At 40.3% G+C, this 26395-nt stretch overlaps 1 protein-coding gene across 1 annotated transcript; it reads left to right on the plus strand.

The window, feature by feature from the left end:
- Positions 1-1038: 1038 nt before the first annotated feature.
- Positions 1039-23343, plus strand: ZBTB10 (zinc finger and BTB domain containing 10). Its single transcript, XM_062502622.1, has 5 exons — positions 1039-1962; positions 9029-9926; positions 18333-18506; positions 20414-20589; positions 23038-23343. Exons 1-5 carry the CDS (start codon positions 1039-1041, stop codon positions 23341-23343), a joined length of 2478 nt encoding a protein of 825 aa, XP_062358606.1.
- Positions 23344-26395: the final 3052 nt, after the last annotated feature.

Raw genomic sequence — 26395 nt, forward strand, 5'->3', positions numbered from 1 at the left:
TAACCCTCTTTTTCTTGGGAACTGGCATACCGCTCAGGGAATGGGGGAGAGACGAGCAAGTGGGGTCGTCAGCAGGTTGCCCAGAGGGATCGTGGAGTGTCCCTGTTACTCAGGAGCCGTCTGGAAGCAATCCTGAGCCATGCCGTCTAGGCTGACTCTGCTTGAGCAAGGATTTTTTTCCCAGACGACCGACCGCGGTGCCTCCCAACATCTGCCATTCCACGATACTGTGCGGCCCGCCGCGGTCAGGGCACAGACCCTGTCCCTGTCCCTGTCCCTGCTCCTCCCGGCCGCGCCTCGCGCCTCACGCCCGGCACAGGGACCCGCCCCGCCGGCACGTGCGGGAGGCGCTCGCGCCGCCCCGCGCGCCTATAACGGTACCGCCGCTCCCGGCCCCGGGGAGGCTCGGCCGCTGCTCGGCGGCCGCCGCCGCTCGCCCCTCGGCACCCGCGGCGTCCCCCTTCCCTCCCTGCTTCCGGCAGCGGAGGGGCCGGGCCGCGGCCCCTCGGCGCGGGCAGATGTGGGGGGAAGGGGGAAGGAAAGGACGGACGGACGGACGGACGGACGGAGGGAGGGGGTCGACCCCGTCACCCCCCTCCCCCGCCCCTCACTGGGCGGGGCGGGGCGGGGCGGGCGGCGCGTGACGCGGCGCGGCCACAGCGCGCGCCCGCCCCCCGCCGGCCCCCCCCTCCCTCCTGCCCGCCCCCCGCTCGCGCCCCCCCTCCCCTCCCCTGCGGCGGCGGGCGGCGGCCGCGGTGCATTGTGGGCAGCCCGTTGTTCATTTGCCACCCGACCCGATCCGGGGCCTGTCGGGACGGAAGCGCCGCCGCCGCCGCCGAGCGATCGAGCGGGATCCATTGTGGGCAGCCCCGCGCCCGCCGCGATCCAGGCCGGACCCGGGGGAGCGGGGAGCGAGCGGCCGGACTTCGTTTCTCTCGGCCGCCGCCCCCGCACGGCAGCCGGGCGCCTCCTTCCCCCGCCCCGTTCCCGCGGCGGACGGAGCGCTCGGCCGGGCGGGGGGCGCGGGGTGCGCCCGCCATGTTCGCGGAGATAAACCGGCGGACGCTCGCGTTCCGCGGCGGTGGCCTCGTCACCCCCGCGGCGGCCGCCTCGGCGGCGGGGGCCGAGGCCTGGGAGCGGCAGGACCCCGAGGCGCTGAACGGGCGCGGGGCGGACGAGGAGGCGGAGCTGGAGGGGCTGGAGGCCGAGGAGCTGGAGGCCACCGCCGCCGAGGAGAAGGAGCTGCTGCTGCCCCAGGACGCGGCGTCGCCCCCCGCCGCCTCCGGCCCCATGTTCGCCGAGAGGAACCGCCGGACTCTGGCATTCCGCGGCGGTGGGGGGCTCCTGGCCGCCCACCCCGCCGCCAACAATGGCTGCGAGGCCGCGGCCTGGCCGCGGAAGCATTTCAATGGGCGGGGGGCGGACGAAGAGATGGAGCTGGAGGGCGCGGAGGGACTGGAGACGGAGGGGCTGCTGGAGGGCAAGGAGCTGGTCCAGGACGGAGGTTCGCTGAGTGACAGCAGCGACGACGAGGAGGACGGCGAAGGGGGCAGCCTGGGCGACGGCAGCGGCGCCGAGGGCGGCAGCTGCAGTAGCAGCCGGCGGTCGGGGGGCGACGGAGGGGACGAGGCGGAGGGCAGCGGCGAGGGGGAGAGCATCCGGCACTTCCCGCTGGCCAGGCCCAAGTCCCTACTGCAGAAGCTGCACATCTCCTTCCAGGGCTCCTGGCTCAAGGAGTTCCCGTGGCTCTACTACTGCCAGGAGACTGGCCTCATGTCCTGCGCCTGGTGCACCGCGGCCGCCGCCGCCGCTGCGCCCCCCGAGCTGATCATGTCCGGCGCACCCCTGCCTGGGGGGCACGACGAGCTCTGCAAGGGCACCCGCAACTACAAGCGCGCCCTGCTCCTGCGGCACCACCTCTCTGCCGAGCATCGCCTCAACGAGCCCGGCAGCACCGAGCAGGTACGGCACAGGACGGGGAGGGGGCGGCGGGGAGGGAGGGGCGGGAGGTCGCGGCCTCCCCTTTCTCATAGGTGAGGTTTTCCTGTGCTCACGTGTGTGAACTTCTTTAAGTGTCTGCTCGTGGTTGTTGTCGCCCGGTGGGCCGGACGCGCCGCGCTGCTCTCGCTCGCCTCGTCCGGAGCGGGAGACGAGCCCCCTCTGGGATTTGGGGTAATTGGATGTGCGCAGGCACACAGACACAGCACAGTTGTTCGTGGCTGTACTCCGTTCCTGTTATCCGTCCGGCACTGTCGGGTGCCGCTTTCATTAGTTCATCCGTGTGTCTCGTGAAGATAAACCGGCGATGTGGGAAAAAAGTTGCGTACGAATCCCAGTGTCACAGCACTGATTTAAACACGCTCGTTACAACTTCCTCCTGCGGTACAGGCGGGGGGAGGGCAGTGTCCGGCCAGCGACCGCTTGTGAAATGGGGGCTCGGCGGCGTGAAATTGGAATCGCTCTGCCGTGCTCAGTGGTGTGGCCCCGGTGCACTAATCAGATAACTCCGTGTATTTAAGTTCTTCGCGCTGAAATCTCTTTTCCCCGATTGCGTTGCTTTAGATTGAGTTGCTGAGCAAGAAGTCTGCAATCGCTTGGTGTGTGTTTGAGATAAACATGTGGTTTCCTGAAAGCCGTGTTACTATGCCAGCGCTCCTCTAACGCTGTAGGAGTAGTGAAACTCCTCACGTTCCCCGCTGAACTTCAAATCACCGTGTTCCTTGGCTGCTTTCACGAATGAGGTTGGGCTTGTCCTAGAACATACGTGGATACGAAGCCCCTAAAGAATACTTGTGTTGAATCCGCGGCCTTCTGCAGCCTTTTCTCCCAGGATGCCTGCACTTCTGAAGTTCACTCCATCACTTCTCTGGCGTTAAACCTGCCTGCGAGCATTGGCTAGTGTTGCTTCAGGTTAGGCTAGTCCTTGAATTGTTAGGCTGATAGCAGGAATTAATCGATTAGTCACTCTGTTCTTCTGCATTTAGAATTCAGTTTTAATTAAAATACCTTTTGGGTGTTGGGTAGCTTTATTTGGAGTCTGAAATAATAGTGCAGAAGTTAGATTGTGGTTATTGCTTGAGCACTCTTAGGAGCTCGGGGTACCTTGGACAAGAGCTGCTAGTCAAATGTTAGGGCAGGATATCAGGATTGCAGGATGTCTTTATAAAACGTTAGTTTATAGGAAAACGATAGATCTACTTGGAAAATGTATGCAAGTTTTATGTGAAGCTATTGCAGGACTGTAAGGGAAACATTAAGGTGCACAAATACCGGTTATCCAAAATATTTTTTGGCTTTACAAATGTAACACTCACCTTTAAGATGATTAATCCTACCTTTTCAGTGAGTGTAGTTTTATAGCAGCTACTGTTACAGATTTTTTTTGTGGTAGTAGGTCATCTTATCAGTTTCATTCTGTCTTCTGGGGTTTGCTATTCAGTCTGCAGTGTTTTAGCCAAACTTGCTTTTAATTAGTTGTTTCTAATTAAGAATCTTTCGTTCTTAGTTTCTTTTGATTCTTCATATCTTTGAAAATGTTGAAGTTTTGTATAACGCTACTGCGGCATGTTTCTTGTAATCTTGTTGCCTAGTTTGTAACTTTGAGCTGGGAATGATTACTCTGTAGAAGTATGTTCTGTCACTGTGTAGCCTCCTGTGTTAGTGTATGCTGCTAATTCCTGCCACACTTGGAAGCTTCTCTCACACTATTTTAGCTGTATTTAAATAAAAGCTATTCCAAGCATTTTTTTCCTACTCATTTAACTTTTTTTTTTTTGTCCTTTTGTCCTCTTACCCCGAGTCTGTTGTAAAACTTAAATACCGGGGGGTGGAAGGGAGGACAGAATATTGGCTTGTTATCAGAGTAGCCTACAAGTTAATGTAAGTATGTATTTGAAGACTGTAAGTGTTTGAGGACCTTTCATTGTCATGGGAATATTTGTAAAAATGAGTCTTTGCTTTTATACCACTGATAGTTTAAGAAAAAATATTTTTAGTAACAGTGATAATAAATGAAACAGTAGGATAGATGAGTCAGTGGTTTTTCTGCACTGTGCTAAAGATAAGGATGGGATAAAGGTAGCTGTAAAGAGATCTGGTTTTATTTTCTTTTTTGAGTGGAAAACTGTTTTGTGCATCCTTCTGCAATTACATTTCAGTTAAAAACTTCACATGAGGGAAGAAATTGCAGTTTTTCAGGAATCAGTCAAGTTTTCTTTGTGGCACGCTTTTACGTTACAGTTGCTTTATCAAAAACCTGATTAAGAATCTGTTTTCTTTCCCACTATGTTTAATTTCCGTATCCTTTCATACTCTTAATGGCACTTGAATTTCTTTTGTTACATATGTTTAAATTAATACCAAAACAATAGCCCCATTTTTTTCTAAATGCATGATACCAGATACTTGGAACAAAAGTAGTTAATTTGTACTCTGACCGTATTTCCAACATACATAATGAGGCAGCAAAGCCGTTTAGATTTAATGAAACTTGGGAGAGATCTTTCAGCCTTTGTGTTAGAGGCAGCACACATGCATTATGGACTTGACAAGCCTCAACTGCAGGGCTTGTTTAGCAGCTGTTAATAAACATATGGCATAGAGCCACCACTCAAGCACAGAAAGGAAATTGTAGGTGTTAAGACAGTAAAGTAGTGGAAATTTCTGTAGGTCTGGATATTACACTCATGAAGAAATGAGTGATGATCTCAGTTTATTTTTGGGATACATTTAATTTGGAATGCCAAAATACATCACAAGTGGTTGCAGCTGCTGTGATTCAAGGGTATTGAGCTGTTCAGCCAATGCTTCTTTCTAAGACTAAATTCTTGAATATTTTTAAAAAGTCAAAAATATTTTTAAAATTTAAAAATTCTAGTTTTTAAAATAATTTTTATCCATTTAATTCTTATATGAAAGCTTAAGGAAGTCTATCACCATCTTGAAACTACCTTTGTTTTTTTTTTTTGTTTTGTTTTTTTTTGGGGTGGTTTTTTTTTTTTTCCCCTAGCGAACAGACTGTTGTTTTGCAAGAATCGTAAGAAATGGATGCTTCCTGGGAAATTGTGGCAAAATATTTTAATTCTTGGGTTAATTTGGGTCCATACGATGCAGGTTTATTGGCTGCTGGGGGTTCCTCCCCTCAAACCATCTTAAGACATTTTCTCTCTGGACATAATTTAAAGCTAAGCTTTGATAATACTGCCAGAAAAGCTTTCTCCAGTCTAACAGGCATGTTGGTTTAAAGCAGAAGCTCTCCAAAAGGAGGAAGGCCTTTGATGTGTTATTTTTTCCATGCGAACTGGAATTGTTTGCATTATATGAGCAGTGATGAATGGAAGTCATGCTTTAGATGTTAGTTACATTACAGTGTTCTAAGTTAACTTCTTGACTTACTCTTAGCAGAGCAAAGAAGTTGAGGAGGAAGTCAGGCCTCAGAGTGAAAACTACCTCTAAATGTATTTTCATGTAGTGTTTTTATCAAACCTCAAACTACTCAATTTGATATTAGGCAATGAATGAAATAATCTGAAATTGCTGAGTTGTCTGTGAGTGGTGCTTTGTGTGTACAGTAACACTGGAGCACGTGTGCAGCTGATGAGACCATATTTTGCCATCATTTTCCTCTGTAGCTGCACGTAGTTAAGAAGCTACTGATAGCTTACATTTTAGAAGATCCATTTACTAGGGTAAGAATTAATTAAGGGGCACAGGGAACTGCTGTAGAGCAAGATGTGGTAGTGGAGAAGGGATTAAAAATGTGGCATAACAACTTTTCATATACATGCAGCTGAGATGGAATCTGTGGTTAGATTGGTTTTGGTTTTTTTTTTTTTTTTAATTCTTTCTGCCCTCTTCTGTTCTTAAGGAACAGGATATGCTGATGGAGCAGTAGGAGAAAGAAACTAAACGTCTAGTAGCTGTTTTTGATCATCTGTTTCTGCTCTTATTAGCTTTTGGGCAAGTTTAATTAATGAATTATACAGAGAAAATAGTAATTTATCTTTGTGTGTACTAAAAAAGTCTGTTTGAAACTGAGCACAATATTAGTTTCCTTAAGCAGTCTCTGTTCTGTTACAGCATTTCTTAATGTCACCCACAGAAAGAAGTTTTGACTTAGAACACTGAAGATTCTACAACTTGAAATGAAATTGTCCTGATTTTTATCTTTTTTTTCTTATTAGCCTTTATTAAAGGATGAGGTGGTTTGGTGTTGAGGTAACTTAGATGAGAATATGGGGTCTGTGTTATGAAAATTGGCATCTAAGCAAATATCGTTTGCTGTTCTCATTGGGAAAACAGAACCCTTATGATGACGTCATGTAAGAAACAGGAGTTTGGAAATGCACTTCTTCCTGTAATTATTTTCTGCACCTTGCCTCCTGTTGAACTGTATTGTATTTTTTCTGTATCAGTGTCTGAATGTCTCAAAGTAATATTATTTTATTCATTTTTCTTATAATAAATGTCAGTTCTACTTGTTGTGCTTGGTGTATATAGACTTGATAACTATTCAGATGTCAGGACTTCATCTGAGTTGTGGCACTCAGGTTAATTGTTGTACCATACCAGCAGTAAAACAGTTGGTTTTAGAAATGTTTATGCACCCACTTCTGTAAAGCTATAATACTAATTAAAGCTGTAATACTGATTGATCTTTCTCCAACACACACACCTATAGCTTGGACACAAGTTGCATAATATCTCATTTTTCTACTCAACCTTCTGGCCTGGTCACAATGAAGATTTCAGTCTTGTTTTTCTGTAGCACACTTGTGATCTGCAGTTCCTCCTCACCATGCTGGCTTGTCTTGTTGTCAGGAAACAAAAATCCCACATTGTAAATATCAATTTATTTTTTTTGTCCCAGCTTCCTTGGGTACTTATACTCACTCAGTTAAAAAGTAATCTATCTCCATTATTTAATCAGACATTTCTCAAAAGAAAAGAACTCTGCTGCAGGTGTTTTTTTTTTAATTTTATGCAGTGTTTAATGTGTTCTCAGAGAATGAAATTGGCAGCTATCATAGCATCTACCTAACATTTACTCTGCAAGGTGCAAGTCACTGATGATTGACGAGCGTGACAACACTTTAGGCTACCGTAATTTTCATCTTAATCTGATCCAGTGCCAGTGTAATTGGTGTTTTGAAACTCTGCAGTGCTCTGTTGCTGAAGTGACAGGGAGCTAGTCCAGAACCAAAATCTGCTGAGAACTTAGAGTGACAGGCTTAGCTGTCCCACATCTGGAGCAAACTGTTTCACAGCCTTGATCTGAGGGAGTACTTGGGATGTATCAGAAAGTTCAGAAAAAATTAAGAAGAGGTTGGACAAAAATCTGTTGCTTGTTTTCACATAAAAACCTAGTTGCTTTTATCTCTTCCTTTTCAATGAAGTGTTTCTCTGAGACCAGTAGAGATTCAGAAGCACCTTGAATGTGTCAGCAAACTGTAGTTTCTCTGCCGGAGATGCTGAAATGGCACGGTTTCTGTTTTGGATATACTGGGTTGTATTTGCTGCTGATAGGTGTAAACACCATTTTAGATGTAGCTACAGCCTCAGTTGTCATTCTAGTGGTCCACACTGGGATTATAAATTGAGATGAGTACTTACTCAATCCACTAATGCCTGTGGAGTGGAAAGTAACTTTTGAATTATGTGGCTTGTTTCTGCCATAGTCCCAAACTAAGAGAAGTACTTTCCTGCAATGTGTATTTTAGCCCCAGCATAGCTTATGGGCTCATAACAGTGTAACATTACCTTCTTAATACTAATTTTGACCTGTAATGTTGAGGCCAGGTATGCTTTAACACCACCTCTATCTCCCTAATCAGTGAGGTGTTTAAGAGATGAGAAGAAAATAATGATTTGGCTGGGAGCTATCCAGTTTTGAACTTTCCCTGTTTGCTAGGAAATAAGAGAGAATCATGGAGATCTAGTGTGAAACAGACTGTCATTGTTGCTGCTTTTGTTGGCAGCATATGTCAACCCATATAAGTATGGTCTCAAATATGCCAGTCTGTGTTTTCTGCTTTCTCCTAGCTGCTGTTTTGTAGCATCTCTGAATCATTGTTATCTAAACATGAGTTAGAAGTCTACTATGTGCACTGAAATCCAGTTCAGATCTCTTGACCTCTCTCTGTCTGACATAATCTTTAATAATGAATTATATCTTGGTGTTGGATTGTCTGAAAAATGCCAGGATTTAGCAGAATTTTGAAGCCGTGTTTGAGATTACATCTTAAAAAGGTTGTGTGTGTATAAGTATTGTGCCCCTTGCCACTGGAATGTTTGGGAGGCTTGTTTCAAGAAAGTCTTAGTTAAGTATTGTAATGGAAGCTTAAGTCAGGGATTTTTTTGTCATCTGCAGTATTTTGTCTGCTTGTCATGTGATATACTGTTTAATCCTAAACCTGGTGCAGTTAAAAAGCAAAGGATAAATGCTTAATTTTAAATCTGTATAAGAAATATATTTGCTGTCATATCTACTTTAGCAATATGTTTTCTTTAAAACTTCCAAGACAGAATGGGACATACAGATTTAATCTATGTATTAATATCTCAGCATGAAGAAAATGTTAAATCACTTATCAGGATTGTGCTGATTGTTTAAGTGGAGACTTCTGGGCAAGAACAAGGGATTCGAGATGTTAGAATCATCTAGTTAAATCTTTGGAAAAAGAGGCTCCTGAATCTTTAATATATGTGGTTTAGGAAAAGGTACTTCACACTCAACTGTGTATTTCCTGAATTTTGGCTGATATTTCCCTTCCTTTGCCCTCAAGGCAAATCTACTAGTTCTGTGTGTTTCAAACTTGGGGGTGGAAGGTGCAGAATGAGAGCATGATTTTGTTTTTGGAAATACGTTGTTAATGTCTGCTTTTGTGACCAAGAATATAAATAACAAAAAAATAGTTTGATTAAAATTATCTTTCTTAGTTTATTTTCATGTCCTTATTAGAGTGTTGAAGAACTAAGGAGAGCATTTATTAAGAGCTAATTATGTTTGTGTGGTTTTTTTTAATTGCAGGAGGCAGAGTTACCATCAGAACTGAATAATGAAGGATACTGTGATTTTAACAGCAGGCCAAATGAGAACTCTTACTGCTATCAGCTCCTGCAAGAGCTCAATGAGCAGAGGAAGAAAGGCATTCTTTGTGATGTTAATATTGTGGTGAGTGGGAGGGTCTTCAGAGCTCACAAGAACATCCTGGTTGCAGGCAGCCGATTCTTTAAGACTCTATATTGCTTTACAAACAAAGAAAACCGTAACCAAACCACTGTTACCTATTTAGATGTTGTTGCTGTTCAAGGTTTTTCTGTCATCTTGGACTTCTTGTATTCTGGTAACCTCGTGCTTACGAGCCAAAACGCCATTGAAGTGATGTCGGTGGCCAGCTACCTTCAGATGACAGAGGTTGTCCAGTCCTGCCGCAACTTCATTAAAGATGCCTTAAATATAAGTATAAAATCGGAAGCTCCAGAGACTGTTGTAGTGGATTACAACAGAAGATCTGTTAGTAGGGATGGTTTATCTCCAAGGGATCAAAAAGTTGCCAGCTTCTGGGCAACACGAAACCTTACCAACTTGGCAAGTAGCATAAAAACTGAGAATGATCCCTACCCCATTGACGAGGGCCAAATGGAAAGCTACCAAATGAATGACTGCAGTTGGGTCCAGGACAGCTCACCTGAAATGGCTGAAAATGAATCTCAAGGTGAGGGTAAAGTTTTCGTGTGGAATGACATGGGTGCACAGGGACAATCAGTTCAAGAACCTGGAAAAGCAAGAAGGAAAAACCAAACTGCAAAGAGATTTATTTATAATATACCACCTAATACTGAAGAGAACTCTGAAGATTGCTCAGTATTGCAACCGTCAGTCCCATATCCAGAAGAAGATTTGTCATTTATTAAAGAAGAAGCAGGTAAATATTTCCTAATATCATTTGAAAATTAAAGTATTGACTCAAGTACCTAACTTTTTTTTTTTTAAACTATTATGCTGTATGAATGGTTAAGGTATGCATTTGAAGTACTGTCATTTACCTGCCTCACTTTTTGATGAATTAACAGTTCTGAATTAATAGCTCTGAAAACTTACTGCAATTTAGGAGCCAAGTAGAACAAAGTTGTTTAGATGTGTGCCTGTTTCAAACATCAAGGAACTGTGTATGTCCTGTCTCCTCCAGGGGTCCTGCTCTGCTCCTGCCCACAGGGCTGGGGGACACAGGCAAGCAGTGGTGCCACAGGGGGCACGTGGGACACATGGCCGTGCTGTGCAGGCACTGCAGGGTACTGTGGGCTGGGACTGGGGATGTGTTTCTCCAGCACAAAAGACCTTCATGTGCTTAGTAAGTAGTGTGACACAACGGAGCAGCTGTGCTGAGGAGCACTTCTGTGAATGCAAGGGGCCTTACTTATCTCTGGTCTTCATCTCTGAACTCTGGGTAGGTCTGCTTTAGCTTTACTTGGGAGTGTGTGCTTGTGAAGTGAATTTCCTGTACTTCTCTTACTGGCTAAGCTTGGTTAGTCTGCACAGGATTCCCTCTGGCTGAACTGAGGACAGGAGCTCTGTTTCAGGAACGTGACAGTTGCTAATAGGCCTCAGGTCCACAGCACCAGGTTAGATCTAGCCTAAATGAAGCACTTTTAGCTGTAGATAGTGGGGGATGTTGAGTCCTCAGCACCCACATAACAATGCTGCCTCTGCTGGGCTACACTGCTTGCTCTCATTGCTGTGCCCTGACAAAGAATAATAGAGGGTCTGGAGCAAGAGCCAAGGATGTGTGTATTAGCAGCACAAATACTAAATTTCTGATACAATTAAGCCTGTGACTTCTGTTGATAATTTATATGGGGTAAATGTTCAATGTCTTTTACTGATGGAAATACAGAGAATGTGTTTACTGTATGATGGCACCAACAACATATAGAAATAGTTGCTTGGATTCTGTGGAATTTTGTGTGTGTGTTGTGAAGATTTCTTGGAGAAATAATGGAGGACATGGGCAGTGCAGTATATCTAGTCCATGTTAATTGTTGTTTATTTTTTTTTTTTTTGACAGAAGCACCAGTGTTTCCAGTAGCTTGTTATGCTAAGGAATTAAATTACAAAATACATGTAGCATTTTGATGAAAAGAACTGTGTTGGAGACAGAGCATACTGAATATGTGTTGCAGTTTCTGTCCAAAACTCTTAAAAGTTCTGTGACTGCAGGGGGAGGTTTATTTTACTGAGCTCTAAAATACTGATCAACTAGTGATCTCCTTGGTATTTTCAGAGCACAGCATGTATGTTCCCAAGTGCATAGTTACATTTTCTGACAGTGCCAGAATTCTTTTGGAAGCCACATCTAATATTTTTGTAACAATACCTTCACTTTTACTAAATTCTTGCATGAATATGTTTGAAACAAGAAGAGTGACTTGGTATAACTTACTTTTCACCCATAGTATCTTCTTCAGCTTTTTGGTATTATTTCTCTTCTATTTGTAGCTCTCTTTCTTTGCTTTGCAGGTAGATTCCACTCTTAAACACTCTTCTTTTAGCTGCTCCCTCTATGCCAAAAAAAGGGTGGAAGAGGGAGGAGTGGAGAGTTGGAAGAATGTCAAGAATGAGTTGTAGAGTAACCCGCAGGTTATAGAATAACTTTTTAGTTTTGGATTAAATTTCTTGTGGGGATGAAAAACTACCAAAAATAACAGGTACTGAGAGGTAAAAATGCATAAGAAAATGTCATCTGGGATAGATGTAAGACAAATTCTATAAGAAGAAAAATAAAGAATAGTAAATTCTTATGTGCGGAGCTAAGGAGTGTGCTGTCCTGTTGGTTGCTAAAAGGGAAACAATGAGCTTCTACTGTTAGGCTTTGCCATGTTCTGATGGGGATAACACCAGTGGTTCTGAACTGTCAGTTACATGCAGAGTGAGTTTCTGTGCCTTTGATTTAGGTTTGGGTTGGTCTGGTGCTTTTGTGATTGTGATGGGAAATATATACTGTAGATATGGTGGAAGGGAAGCCTATTTAAGATCATTCCTCACTACAAAAAATTATCCCTGAAGCCACTTCCTTGAATTCTGTAGTAAATGAATTTTCCAGTTGCATACAGTTGGTAAGTATTAGATAATAAACAATAAAAGCTTTCTGAAGCATCTGCTACCCCTCTTGTTCCAGTAAAGCAAATATGTTAAACTGCTCCTTGTTGAACATGAGTTTTTCTACATGTATCCAACAAGGATATGTCAGCTGCTTCTTCCTCTCATCCTGTGTTGCCAGTGAGTTTATATTTAACACCTTGCCTATAAAAGTAGCATGTTGGTGAGCCTTAAAGAAGCTTTAAAAACATTAGGATGGGTTTGAAATTCCTTGTACTTATCTTTACTTGCATTTTACTTAATTTTTCAAGACTTCTCCAGTTTTATCTATATTAATTGAAGTAGCTGTTTAACTAAAATAATTAATTTTACCATATATCAGTGTTTTTGCTCCTAGCTGATAATCTGCTAAAGAAGTCTTTTACTGTTTACAGCTGTCATTCATCCTGCAATTAACCATTTACCATGGTGAAAATAACCCTGCAGACAGCTTATCACAGGCAGCTTTACAGTGTATTACAAAAGTTTATAAAAGCTCAGTGAACATAATTCATCATATTCTTAATGTCTGTTCACAGGGTGATTGTCAATTTTCATCACTTCTTGGGTATGTCTTTCGTCTGGGTCTGGTTTTTGTTTGGTTGGGGTTTTTTTGTTTTGTTTTGGTGATATTTTTTTGTTCTTGTTGTTTTTTGGGTTTTTTTGCACAAATGTCCTATTCTCAGGCTTCAGAACACAGCTGTGAAGTATTGCTTATGCTTTCTGGAACTGACAGTGTTGATTTTTAGGAGACTTGTATGCAATATCCTAGTAGCTTTATGAAGCTGCTAGTGTATAATCTATTACTGTGATTTTCAGGCTAGAAAATGCTGTGCTCTGGTGGGGGTGAGGGAAAGGATAACAAGTACAGGATTAAAATAGCCCTTGGTGGAACGAGAGGGGTCCTGACTGATTTTGTAGGGATTTTTAAGGAATTTAATTCAGCTTGCTGTAGAAACAACTAGTTTTCAGAAGGATGCAAGCAGCAGCTAAACCTGTTTATAAAAAAGCTAGTGCTGGTCCCAGCTTTTGTTATGATGCAAGGGAGGAGCTTAACAAAACTTGATTACAATAAAGACAGGTATCTTTGTATTTGAAGAAATAAAGATTGATGGACTTAATCAGGATATGTGTACATTTCTTGTAGGGATAAACCCCACTTGACTGACTGTGTTACAAAATATATTTTTCCTATTTTTCCATGATACTGTAACTTTCAGTCAGATTTTCTTTAGACCTCAAGCTGATACCCTGATTAAAAGATTTAAGTTCCTTGGTGGACCTTTAACCACTTTATTTGCCCCATTCCCTATGTAATCCAGTACTGAAGGTGTCAAAAGTTTTTCAAAAGTCATCTGAAAATATTTGAGGGTCAACATTTCCCCCATTCATTAAGTTTACCTCTCCCAGGGATCATCTCAAAGACAAGCAGATCCTCTCCTCACGTTCTCACAGTATGGTCAGGCTTTGTCTATTGCTGCTGTCAATTTGCTGCTTCTTTTTTTGTGAAGGGGTTGTGGAAGAAGATTTCGTGGTCTCTACAGATCTTCTCTGCCTGAAAATCATTTTGAGTCCCAGTGCAATGCATTGACTTATTTAAAAAATACCAATCTGAAGTGCTGATTTTTTTCATTTGTGAAATAGTGATAATGATGATGATAGCAACTCCACAACTAAAAGTGGTCCATGAGCACAATGAACTCCCCCACAAATAAATGGCCTGCATGAGGAAAGTTCTTTACTTTCTTGTGTTTCACTGGTGTTGTTGTTGGAGGAAATCAGCAAAATAGCTTTCACTTTCTTGGGAAGGAATTTTTCCAGAAAGGTACGATAATCAAGTTTAAAACAAAGTGGATATTTGGCATCCATTGGTGGTCATGGCAATATACCACTTTTTCATGAATGAAAAATAGTAAAAATTGAGAGCAATTTGGAGCAATAGATAGAGTATGAGTAAGATTGCATTAGCAAAATATCTTAAATCTGTCTGTGCTCTCTGTTGCAAGAGGCAGTTGAGCAGTAGTGAGCAGAATAAGCCTTTTCAGAAGAAGAAAGGTTAAATATGTGAGGAATACTCTGGGAACAAAGGGAGTGCAAGATACTTTCTTTTCCCCACCTTCCTAGTATGTCAGTCTTGGCAGTGCTGTTTCCTCTGTCATATTACCTAACGTAGGCAACAAATCCAGTTCTCTAATAGCAATCCAGATTGTATCAGTAGATTACCACTGCTTTCTTTGCAAACCTTGAAAACTATGGCCTAATTGCTTATTCTGTATACTTTCTTAATTGATCTGGATGAGCAGTCAGTGTCAAAAAATATAGTGAAAAATAGTATTTCTTTCTCTTATTTTGGCACTGTTTCCAGTAAAGAAAAACAGAAGTTAAGTTTGCTACAAACAACTCTATCTAATGCAAAGTTTTGTATCTTTTCCCTCTGTGCACTGTGTGTGTGTGTGTCCTTTTCTGTAATGACCTGTTCAATGGCTTCTGTCAGTGATCTTTTCATTATTTCCCATATCATTCCTTCTCAGTAATGTATCCTTTTCTGCCCCCCAAATTAGCATATTTCTAGTTGCAGAAAAAGAGTGAAACTTGTCAAACTTAAGGATGTTTCTGGCTTAGACATGTTGCCTCTTTCTGGTGGTTCATATCTACCTCTTGCCTTCAAAACTGAAAATCATTGTACCTGTCTTCTGGTTATCCTTTTACCTGAGAACAAATGCAGTACAACAAAATCCTTTCACAGTGTTTTTGAGAGTTTAGTTAGTGGTGTAAAAGCCATGCAACCACTTCATTTTCTTTCACGCTGTCCTTATCTCTTCACAAATCAACATAGTGTTAATTTTAGTGATGATGGTTAATCAGCTTCTTTGTATTCTGTTTTATTTCTTATTGTTTTGGCTTTGCTTGTTGTTGACTTCTATTAAAGAGCAGATTATTGATAGCCTTTTATCCATGCAGGCTACAAGAATGGGTAAATGTTTGAGGTTAATTGACATTTGGATTATTAACTTGCAACTCTTAGAAATCAACTAAAGTGTAAAATGGTAACCTTCGATCAGAGACAAGTTGTGGTCAGGTGGCTTAGTCTGGAGACACAGAATACTACTGTTTGTAATTAGTGGGTTTTTTTTGTTTGTTTGTTTGTTTCCCCGCCCCCCAAAGATCTACCTTACCTGTCTTTACTTTTCCCCTTTGCACCCCATCCCCAGTCTACCAGTATGACTGCATTCATAGCTGCTTTCAGCCTCCTATCAAGATGCTATCATCTGGCTTTAAGTTGACCAGAGCAGGTCAGATGATGATTATGTCTAGTTTTGCAAGCAAGTTTCAGAGGGCAGTAGCCTGGGTGAGAGGAGAAATGGGAGGAGATATTATGAACTACAGGGATCTGTAAATATGTTACGTTCTGGAAGCTTACCTGACTGTGTGCTCTATATCCAGCTGGGGAAGGTAGTAGAGGCTAGGTATTGCAATTCCAGCTTCCAGTCTGTGTGTAATTCAAGTCTACCCTGTTTGGATGTGCAATTAGACACTAAAGATGCCTTTTTCATGGTTTTGTTTTGAACACACTAAATATGTGCTTAATCTAGAAAGCAGGTTTTCTAGGTCAATGAATTATTCTAAGAATAAGCATTAGGTTAATTATTATCTACTTAGTCATGTATACAGGGACTGAAGCATGTGTACCAACCCCTTATCTGTTGTGGTATCTGTGCTGGTGTTCTTTCATGTTATACTGGGTCTCCTCTTCCAGGTGGAGGTTGAAAGATTTAGTAGCTACTACCTATACTAGATGACAGCTCTTAAATCTGTTGGCTCTGTGCTGAGTCTTGTGCTAAGATCTTGAATTATGCAGGGGTTTGAGCTCCTAAGTTTCCTCAAACTTAAATGCCAGCTGTGTACATAAATTTTCCTAATGAAATGTAGTTTTTGTCCTCTTAAATACAGAAGAGATGTCAAAGTGACAGTGTTATAAAATGTGTTCAGCTTGGTCTAACTCTTACCTGTGGTCAGTCTTTGGTGTATGCTTATTCTGAAAGAAGCTATGTGCCTGTATGCTGCATAATGTTACATCTGTGTGCAGTAAAGATCTTAAAGATATTCATCCTATAAAGGAGGGAAAAGTGATTAAAATATTTTGTTATGGACTGACCTTTCACTGTTCAGCTACATTCAGCTGCTGTTCTAATACAGGGAGAAAAATTTATAAAAAAAGAATATCTAATACTTTAAACGTTATAAAAGTAGGTGTTTTTTTTTCTTCTGCTAGATCCTGAAGCCTGCTGTAATTTGGAGGCTTTTAGCATTTAAAATCAAGTTATCTTTGCTCTTACCCAGACTGTTCAACGCTGCTTCCTCACTAATCCTTTCTTGTGTATTACAGAAGGAAGTCTTACTCCTCACCTCAAAGGAATGTGTAGTTGGCATGTCTATAGGGTATCTGTGTTCTATTCCTTGAGCTGTTGAGATGCCATTGCTGGAGTCCATCACTCCAAATTAGTATAAGGAGTTATTGCCTCTTTTGGACATAACAGAAGTTATGTCAGTAATTAAATTAGAGTCAGTAATTGTTTTCCTCTCTGCTTTGTGTTTCTTGAGGGAGGTTTATTCCCTTCCTTCTTCTTTCTTTTTTAGCAAAATTGGTAGTTAGATGAGTTAAAATACTGCTATTTCTCTTCTTCATTCACTCAAGCTCTGCTTGTTAAAAGCTCTAGTGGAATGCCTAGTTTGGCAGTCATGACCCAGCTTTGCTTGTTGTTTGCTGTTGTCTAATGGATAGGATAGAATTATAAGCTTCCTACTTGTTAAGTGATATCCTTTTGAACTGTTGTCTTATGTTGCAGACCAGTCACTGCTGCCAACAGTAATGCTGCCTGAGCGGTAAATGAAACTACTGTATGTATCTCATGCTGTGAGGATTTGTAATCTGGACTTTTTTCCAGTAAAACTGCAAGTTGGAAGTGCTTAAATATGCAGCTTGCCCTAGCTGCATGAAATTCTGGTTTAGCCTAAGAAAATTTCCTTTCCCCAGAAAATCCTTAGAACAGTGTAGGGATAAAAAGAGGTCGTTGTACTATTAAAATATATCATTTCAGGTTTGAAAGCAAGAATACATCTCCTCAAGACTTTTCACAGTGAAAAATTGGGAATCCTGTGGGAGGACCCAACTACCATCTAGAGAAATAAAAGGAAATCTGCCAGTTACCACTGCAGTTTGTTTATTTAACAACTGTTTGCCTGTGAGAAAAGTAAAGGATTTATAAGTTCATGTTTTCTAGCAAACTCCTGTCTTGTAGATTGGGGCAAACATCAGTTTGCACTATTGCCACAAGAGCTTTTGCCCAACAAATACGATTTTGTTGAATTCTTATTGTAGGTTTATTGTGTACTATTTATAGTTCTTCTCTGTGCTCATAGTGATGCCATGTTCACTGATGAAATTCTTCCTTTTTATAAAGTATGGAATTAAACAAGCAAAGATCTTTTTAAGGCATTGCTCACATCTGAATAGTTTCATTTTTTTAAAGAGGAAAAAAGGATACACAGACAACATAAACTGCAAAAGATCTTAAGAGCAAGAGTAAATATGCAAACTAGTCTTTTAAGCTGTTATATTCAAAGTAATTATGGTCTCTTGAATTGGTGTGGTTATGGAGTAATGGAGATGATTATTCAGGAAAGGATTTAGACATAGCTGTAGGATCCTTTATGTAAATAAAGGTATTTAAAACACTATATATGTACCTTGGAGATATTTTAAGGCAATAAAAAACCCCCATGCTTCTAGTAGAAAATACTCACTTTTGTACCAGCTAGACTGGTGAAGTCACTACATGAAACAGTTCTAAAGAGAATCCAGTGGAAAACCTTTCAGCCCCCTCATGATGATAGTGAGGGAATACATATCCTTACCATCAAAGTTCCTGTAGTATGAAAAAGGCTTTGAATTTTTCTCAGGGTGAGAAGAAATGGTGTAGTGGAGAGTAGTTCAGGGGTTTCTTTTCCTTGAGATTAGGAATGCAGTTATTTCTTGTTTGAGTATTGAATATTATGTGAAAACATACTATAATTTTTGTTTCAAGGTTAGAAACTTTTTTGTCACAGTTTTAAAAGGATATGTATTTCGCTAAACAGATTAGATTGATGACTGATTAGAACACAGGAAGCTAAAGTAAGAATGTGTCTTTAATAGCTACTTCAAGTGACTTCAAGTATGGACTGTTGCCGGGTACTTCAAATGACTTCAAGTACGGATTGCTGCCGGGTACTTCAAATGACTTCAAGTATGGGCTGCTACCGGGTACTTCAAGTGATTTTAAGTATGGATTGCTGCCAGAATCTTGGCCAAAAGAAGCTTGGGAAAATGGTAAGTGTATCTGATGGAGAGTAGGTTGGGTTTTTTCCCTCTGATAGGGGTTCTCTATCTTTTGTGTCACTGCTTGTAATATTTGATTCATTCATTTGAAGGGTTATGCGATTACTTCATATTCTTCTATATAATTTGTCTTTCTGGATAATGTACTTCCTTGGAGGAAGGAAGAGGAATTCAAATGTATGGAAGAGTCAAAACAGAATGTGATTTATATCAGTTCTTGTATTGTGACTGATTATGAAGGTACCTGAGGCCATTAATAACCTGATAGCTGCCCCCCACTTTAGTAAGCTAAATAAATGGCGTTTGAAATTGAAAACTTGGGTGGTGAAGATATGGAATTAAGTATCATTTTAAAAGGAGGTTCGGCATATGTCTTGCTATTAAAAATAAAAAACTTCATTGCAATAAATGTCTTTAGATCAGTGCAGCTGTAATTAAGCTTTCTTCTGTCTCTTCAAGCAAGAAATTATCTTAATTATTTTTCTGTCTGAAAACATACTGAAAACAATTATTCCTACAATACATAAAGTCTTCGGTAAAAAGAAGATATCAAGTACTGGGTAATAGTAATGCTTCCCTCTTCTCTTTAACTTTGAGCTGTTACTGGTATGTGGCTTATGGTTTATTTTAAGTATTTTGGGGTTTACAATTGAAGAAATTTGGTCATCAGAAGGTGAAATTTGCTAGCAGTCAAGAAATTAGAAGCTGGGTCTTGGGAGGTCTGCCTATTCTTAAACCATTAAACTCCAATATATCTTACTGCCCTGACATCTGCCTCTGTAGGACTTACTTTTCTCCTTGTAAGCCATTATGTGGCATTATGTTGACATGCAACTCACAAGAGTGCTCCAATATGCAAATTCGTGAATATTAGCAAAATGTAATTTCCATGTTATGATGGATTTAGAAGCTGAAAGGAGGCAACTCTAGATACAGGCCTGAGAGCATGTGCATGTAATGCCCAGTTACTTAGATTTTCTTGCTGCCAGCCAGAGCATTAGAAACTCTTGTGCATAATCATGTAGCCTTAACCAGTGCTTTATGGATGCTTCTAGATGGCTATAATTATGTTCAGAAATTCTTAAGTGTAGGAAGTTGAGTCAGTATGCTATTATCAAAATCATCCTTGTATTCCTGTGTGGCCTTGTCCATGTCATAAAATCCTGTGTTGTTCTTTTCACATATTAATAGACAGCTGTATTAAACCTGTTTTAAATATATACTTTGAGCAAACTATATAAAGAGTTCTCCATCATAAGAAAGAAGTGAGATATTGCTGTTTCTAGAAGTTTTTTTGCCTCTTTTTATTTTTTTCTGCTTTTTTTTTTTTCTGTTGTTAGATCAAAGTAGAAAATAAGTAAAATTTGAACCAATACCTTCTTTTTGAGAATTTCAGAATTTGGCTACCTCTTAGTGTCCTACTCTTCTTTTCAATATTCATTCTTACTTATACTTTATTTTTATTGATTTGTCAAGTCAGATCTTGGTACAGAGTTCCTGCATGTACTTTTAAGTAGAATATTGTGAGAGTAGATTGTGACTGTCTAAATGCTGAAGAGTTAGAGGATTTCTAATTGAGCAGAAAGTTTTCTTCTGGTATAACTGATGTCTAGGAAAATGGTATATTGGTAAGTTGTAGTTAGGTTAATTCAATTCATGAAATAAGACTTCTGTGGTAAAAATACCTTGGTTACAAGTAGGTAATAGAATTGTACATGCAGATCTTAGCAGCATTTGTGATTTCTGCAGACAGGCATTGTCCTGATTTGTCTGATGAAAAGTCATGTGTTTTGCTTTATTATTTGGCACCTGTTTATTTTTGTGCACCAGGCAGAACATATTTAAATATTTTTTGTGCGTTTCATCATCTTTTCTCCTGATGGCTTCTTATCTTGTAGGTGATTCCTCTGCTTTAATCATGAATAAGTTGAAGTGTCCACACTGTAATTATGTAGCCAAATACAGAAGAACACTAAAGAGACACTTGCTCATTCACACAGGCGTGAGATCTTTCAGTTGTGACATCTGTGGGAAGCTGTTTACACGAAGAGAGCATGTAAAGAGACATTCCTTGGTAGGTAATCTCAAGTATTCATGTATATGTATGCACATGTACAAGTGGGGTTTTATGGGGTTTTTCAGGTGTTTTGGTAATTGTAACAAACTGTTCTCAGATTTGACATAATGTAAATTGTTGTATTTTGATCTGAAATGGATGATGTTAAACATTTCTTGGATAGCTGTGCCTCTTGTTTTCTTTATGGAAAATGCTGTGTCAATAAAGACAGTAAAGATTATTTTGGAAGTGATGTGATAAAGGGATATAGTGCATATAAATATTCTATAGATAGGGGAAAAGCAGTTTTGGCTTAGCTTTACTGCAGTAGAACACATCTTGGTCTATAATGCTGCATCGTCATTTTCTGTGAGGGTACCCTGTTAATTCAGCAATTGCACAGTATCTTGGGGTAGTTGAGATGTTTATTTCACAGCTAGACAAAGCTATGGTATGGTATCTGTGTTGAGATTAGGAAAGAATGAAAAATATCTGATCCAGAAAGTAAACATCTGTCTGACTTATATTCTGCCAGTACCATAACCAGCAGTTCATCTTGCCCTGTCCTGTGCACATTGCATAACACAGGATTTGACTTGAGTACTTGTTTATCTGAGGATCCAGAGAAAGTATTATCTGTCTTGGGCATTTTGTAGGTACTTTGTATCTAGTCTATAAGGAAATTAAGACTTCATTTTAATATATACTATATAAAATCCAAGGTGTGTTTTAGGGCAGTAATAAATCAAGCTCATGTTGGTGGCAAGAAAATAGTATTTCTCCAAGCTGTGATTTAAAAAATCCACTCAATTTTGCACGATATTTTCTAGATAGAAAAGGTTAGTACATGGAGGGGGATAAATTGCATTTCTCCAAGGTGCTGCATCTGGGTTGGTGCAGCTCTTAGTATCTATCCCTGCTGTTGGATGAACATGTTGAGAGCAGTTCTGCTGGGAAGGATTGGGGGTGCTGGTGAGTGAGAGGTGGGACATGAGTTGCCAGTGTGCTCTCTCATCCCAGAAAGTCAAATGGATCCTGGGCTGCATCAAAAGCGCCGTGGCCAGCAGGGTGAGGAAAGGCATTCTGCCCCTCATGAGACCCCACCTGGAGAACTGCATCCAGCTCTGGGGTCCCCAAGACAGGAAGGACATGGAACTGTTGGAGCTACTCCAGAGGAGGCCTATGCAAATCACTGAAGGGATGGAGCATCTCTCATGTGAAGAAAGGCTGAGAGAATTAGGACGTTATTGCCTCATTGATGGCCATGCTCCTTCCTTTGTGGCTCACCAGAGAAGACAGCAACAGGGGAATTTAGTTGGTCTAGTAGAGAGAGTAGAGTGGGACTCCAGTTTTGTCCTGCAGTGCCTGACCAGGACTTGTAGCTGAAGGTTTTTTTCCCTCCAGGAAAGGAGATGAAGTCAGACAGTCTGAAAACAGCTGTGGAGAGAACTTAGTGCTTTAACTGAAGTGTACTTTCCCTGATGAAGTCAGAACACTTTTTTTCTGGGTTGTTTTGGTTTTATTCACCTCCTTCCCTTCCCTTTCAGTTCAACAAACCTCAAACATTTTGGCTTGTGTGATGTATTGTAAGGAGTCTAAAGGCTGAAGAAAGCACATGTATCAGCTGTACAGATTATACAGCAGAGTTGAAGTAACTATTTGTATCATGACCTAATTTCTTTTCCCCCTTATCTGGGTGGTAATTTCTCTTTTATCTAAAATTGTAACTTTTTCAGTGGGATTTCAAATGAGGCATTTAAGTACATAATTGTCATCTGTTGTGGAAACACCAGACAGAAGAAGGAAGTCTTCAACTTAATTTTTTTCACAGATAATAACTAATATACATGGTTGCTGAATTCAGTTACTTGTACAAGCAACACATTTCCAAATTAAAAATTAAAATTTATGGTTAGTCAACAGCAGCCTTCTAATTTTGCACGCAGACTCAAATACAGGGCAAAGAAATTGCCTAAGGGATTTGGAAAGTTGGTTTTCGTTGTGTGTTGGGAGGGAGGAATCATGGAAGAATTTTGCTCTTTGAATTCTTGAATTTAGTAGCTCTTGCTTGTTCTTAATATTTGTAGGATTTAAAATCGTAAAAAGCATTTTCCCTCATGAGCTATCTTGTGTGCAGAGTAAGTTTGTGTTTCTGTCATTGCTTCTGAGCCTTGTTCTGTACTCTGAGAAGTCATGAACTGACTGACCAAGTCAGAACAGGGGACCTGCTGAGCTCCAACGAGGTGGTTTGTTTGTGGCCAGTAGCACATATCTGTTGAGGAATACATAAATAGATCTCCAGTAGTCCTTCCTTACTCTGAACAGTGTGGAGTATCTTTTGGAAAAGTTAAAAATGGGAATTTTTATATTAATAATTATTATTGTTATTATTAATATTTTTCTAGTGCTATATGCGAATGTAACCTGATATGCCTATATTCAGCTGTTCAAATTTCTCTTCCATAGGTGCATAAAAAGGATAAAAAGTATAAGTGTATGGTGTGTAAGAAGATTTTCATGCTAGCAGCCAGCGTTGGAATAAGACATGGATCACGACGTTACGGAGTTTGTGTAGACTGTGCAGATAAATCTCAGCCTGGAGGGCAAGAAGGAGCAGACCAGGTGCAGGACACAGATTTCCCTAGGGATGAAGAATATGAAGAAAATGAAGTGGGAGAAGGCGATGAGGAGCTCGGTGATGATGTAGAAGAACAGAATGATCAGTCTCGATGGGATGAAGGCGGGGAAGTTTGTATGCCTTTAGATGACTGACAGAGCATATGACTTCAGGGTGCTGCAAATGGACACTGTATGGATTGACTGTTTGGATTTTTGGACTGAAGGCTTGCAAAATATGGTACAGGCTGGATGGTAGTTACATTGCTGTGAAAATGTAGGGTCAAAGCCTTATAGCAAAAAAGGATTATTAATTTTTTTATGATATTTGCACAGGACTGTACAGCATACAACCATTTGGTTGAATTATACAGAGTCCTCACATCTACAGTCAGTTATCAAAAGAAAAATGTATTTTTTATTATTTATAGGCTATAGCTACTTGGGTTCTATTCAGACATAGTAGTAACTGTAATTATGTTAACACATTCATGTATCTGTTAACATGAATGAAGAAAATTGCAACTTGGTATGGAAATACAAAGACAGCTTTCCCAAATCCACTCTACTTCTGTCAGTGAGTCAGTGAAGCTAATTTGGGCTAGTGGCTCATTTTCCACAAGCATGTCTTTGCCATACAAACCTTACCTCTCCCATAATCTGATAGGTGAAAGCCAATCATTTAAATATATGTCACAGATATTGCCAACATCGTATTGAAATTTGGGTTGAAAACTTTTGGCTCTGTGCTGGCAGGTGCTATGGGTGATATGCACTGGAGAAGTTGTTAATGGCATTAATTTAGTGTCTGTTTTTAAAGGAGGTTGTTGTTGATTCATCAGTTTCAAAATGACAATGCGAAAGAAATGACCAGTAATGAAAATAATAGACTGATCAGAGCATGGGTAACTCTTGTGCCACTTGTCAAAAGAGACAGTCATGCTAAAAGGTATCTGATGTAATAATGTTTCTTCCCTCTTCTAAGGCCCCCCTTCTCAAAACTTTTTGGTTTCCCTGGTGTATACCTCAGTCCCACAGAATAAAAATACAAGGAATGGAGAAAGTGTCATATTAAAACAACTTTTTGGTCAATAATTTCTTACTTGTCCGTTTTTTGGCTAGTTGATGTGATGTGAATTGGACACTAGGCTATTGTGCTCATCGTTCATCATTGAACACAAACTATTTTTTATTCTTTTGTACTTCATGGGTTGTTGTTAGTATTTAATATAAACAAATTACATTTAACTTGCTCATTTGCTGGAATTTTTTTAAAGAAAAACCAAAAGTCCAAAGCAAAATAATACTCTGAGTTGTCTACTTTTCAGGAGGATATGCTCCCTATGCTCTTTGTTTCAGATTTTCTAGGAGGCATTGAAACTTGAATTTTTGTAGCCACGTAGTTTTTTGGGGTTTTTTGGTTTTGTTCTGTCCCCCCCCCCTAAGCTTATAGTATAGTACCAATGATTTCAGGCCCCTTTCATAGGAGGGGAGGGCATTACACCTTCACCTTAAACTCATCTGTGTTGTCTAGCCTAAGGCATGTGAATTCAGGCAATCATTGGAACAATAAGTCTGATGTACTATTATGTCACAGTTAATAAATATGCAGAGCATTTGTCATGACACATAGCTAGGCCAGTGTGACAGTACTGTAAAAAAACAATTGAGGGTCACCATATTTTTCAACTTTGTTTAATTTTAAAATGAGTCTATTTTTCCAATTTTGTCAGGTAACTAAATTATGGTAGTTGTGTGGATAACTTTGAATTATGCTTTGATGGACAAAATCTTACTGGTGCTCCATATGATCAAAGCTGGTATGTATTTAAAGAGACAAGCTTTACTGTTGTCCAGAGAACAGTAACATAATGTTAAGACATTGTTTTTGCTGATTGAAACTGAGATGATAAGTTTGAACTACAGTTATATGGGAATTAAAATCTTTTTTTTTTTTTTTTTTATCATCCACTGTTTCATTGGTAGTTTCCACATCATTGTAAACCTGACATGACATTTTTTTGGGGAAGGTGGGGAGGGCGGGGTACCTTTTCTTACACTGAAGATTACATTTTATTCTCATTGTTCTAGACTGAAATGAGTAATGTGTAATTCTGGTGGGGTCCAAAGTAGAAATTAGTTGGGCAAAGATGATATGAATGAAAAAGTATTTTAAACGTTAAAGTAATGTTCTGCTTTGTGAATATGTAAGTATAGCATAAAGATTTTTCCATCCCATTTATCCCTTTAAAAACATAGTTTACAACTGGTAGATCTGTCTATATATATAAATATATATATATATATATATCTGAAATTCACCTAAATCTGCTTTATTAGAATACTGCTCACTTAATGCTTAGAAACTGGACCTGGCTCTACATTCTTAATGTATTTTTCCTTTTCTCCCCCTGCCCCCCCCCTTGTTTTGTTGGGATTTTTTTCCTCAAAGTATGAACTTATTCCCTTGGAACTGAATTTTCTTTTACTACTTAAATCATTTATGTATATCTGGTAAATTATGACCAAATTTGTTGTTAGACTGCATTACAGTAAATTGAAATATACACTTGGTACACTACAGAATTGTTGTGCTTTTGTTCTGGTTCTATTTGGAAAAGCAGGCTTTAGTATACATTTGTGTTATTTATTACTATTCAGTTTTTATTCACTGGCCTTAATGTTCTGTTGCATTGTGACAATCATGATTTCCTTAGTAAAGCTTAACTGCTTGCTTTTAGAAGTTTCATGTTATTGCCCATGGTAGGTTGGAGAGAGAGGGGTGACTGTCTCTAGGAAGTGAGATGGTGTGAAATACTTAAGTGAAGGTCCACTGTTCTTGACTTGGAGAACCATAAGAATTCAGATGCTATCTCCAGTCTGGCTTTTCTGAGTTGTTTTATTTAGAAGTTATTTTAAATATTTCAGCTTGGGTAGTTCTAAACTAATAAAAGAAAACTTCTGAGGAATTGCTTCTTGAGGGACAACCCAAGTTTCTTCACTATTATAAGAATTAGGAAGAGATTTCTCTCTGTGCAAGAAATTTTTTCCCTCAAAAAATGCTGAAGTTATGCTGCTGTAACACAGCAATGGATTTTGTCTGTTTTGAGATTTTTTTCTGTTTTAAAAGAAGACTGATGCCCTTAAAATGTCATATTTATCAAATGAAAAGACACTGTCTTTCACTTTGTCTTCTGATGAAACAATT

The sequence above is a fragment of the Cinclus cinclus genome, chromosome 1 (assembly GCF_963662255.1).
Source record: "Cinclus cinclus chromosome 1, bCinCin1.1, whole genome shotgun sequence".
Taxonomy (NCBI): domain Eukaryota; kingdom Metazoa; phylum Chordata; class Aves; order Passeriformes; family Cinclidae; genus Cinclus; species Cinclus cinclus.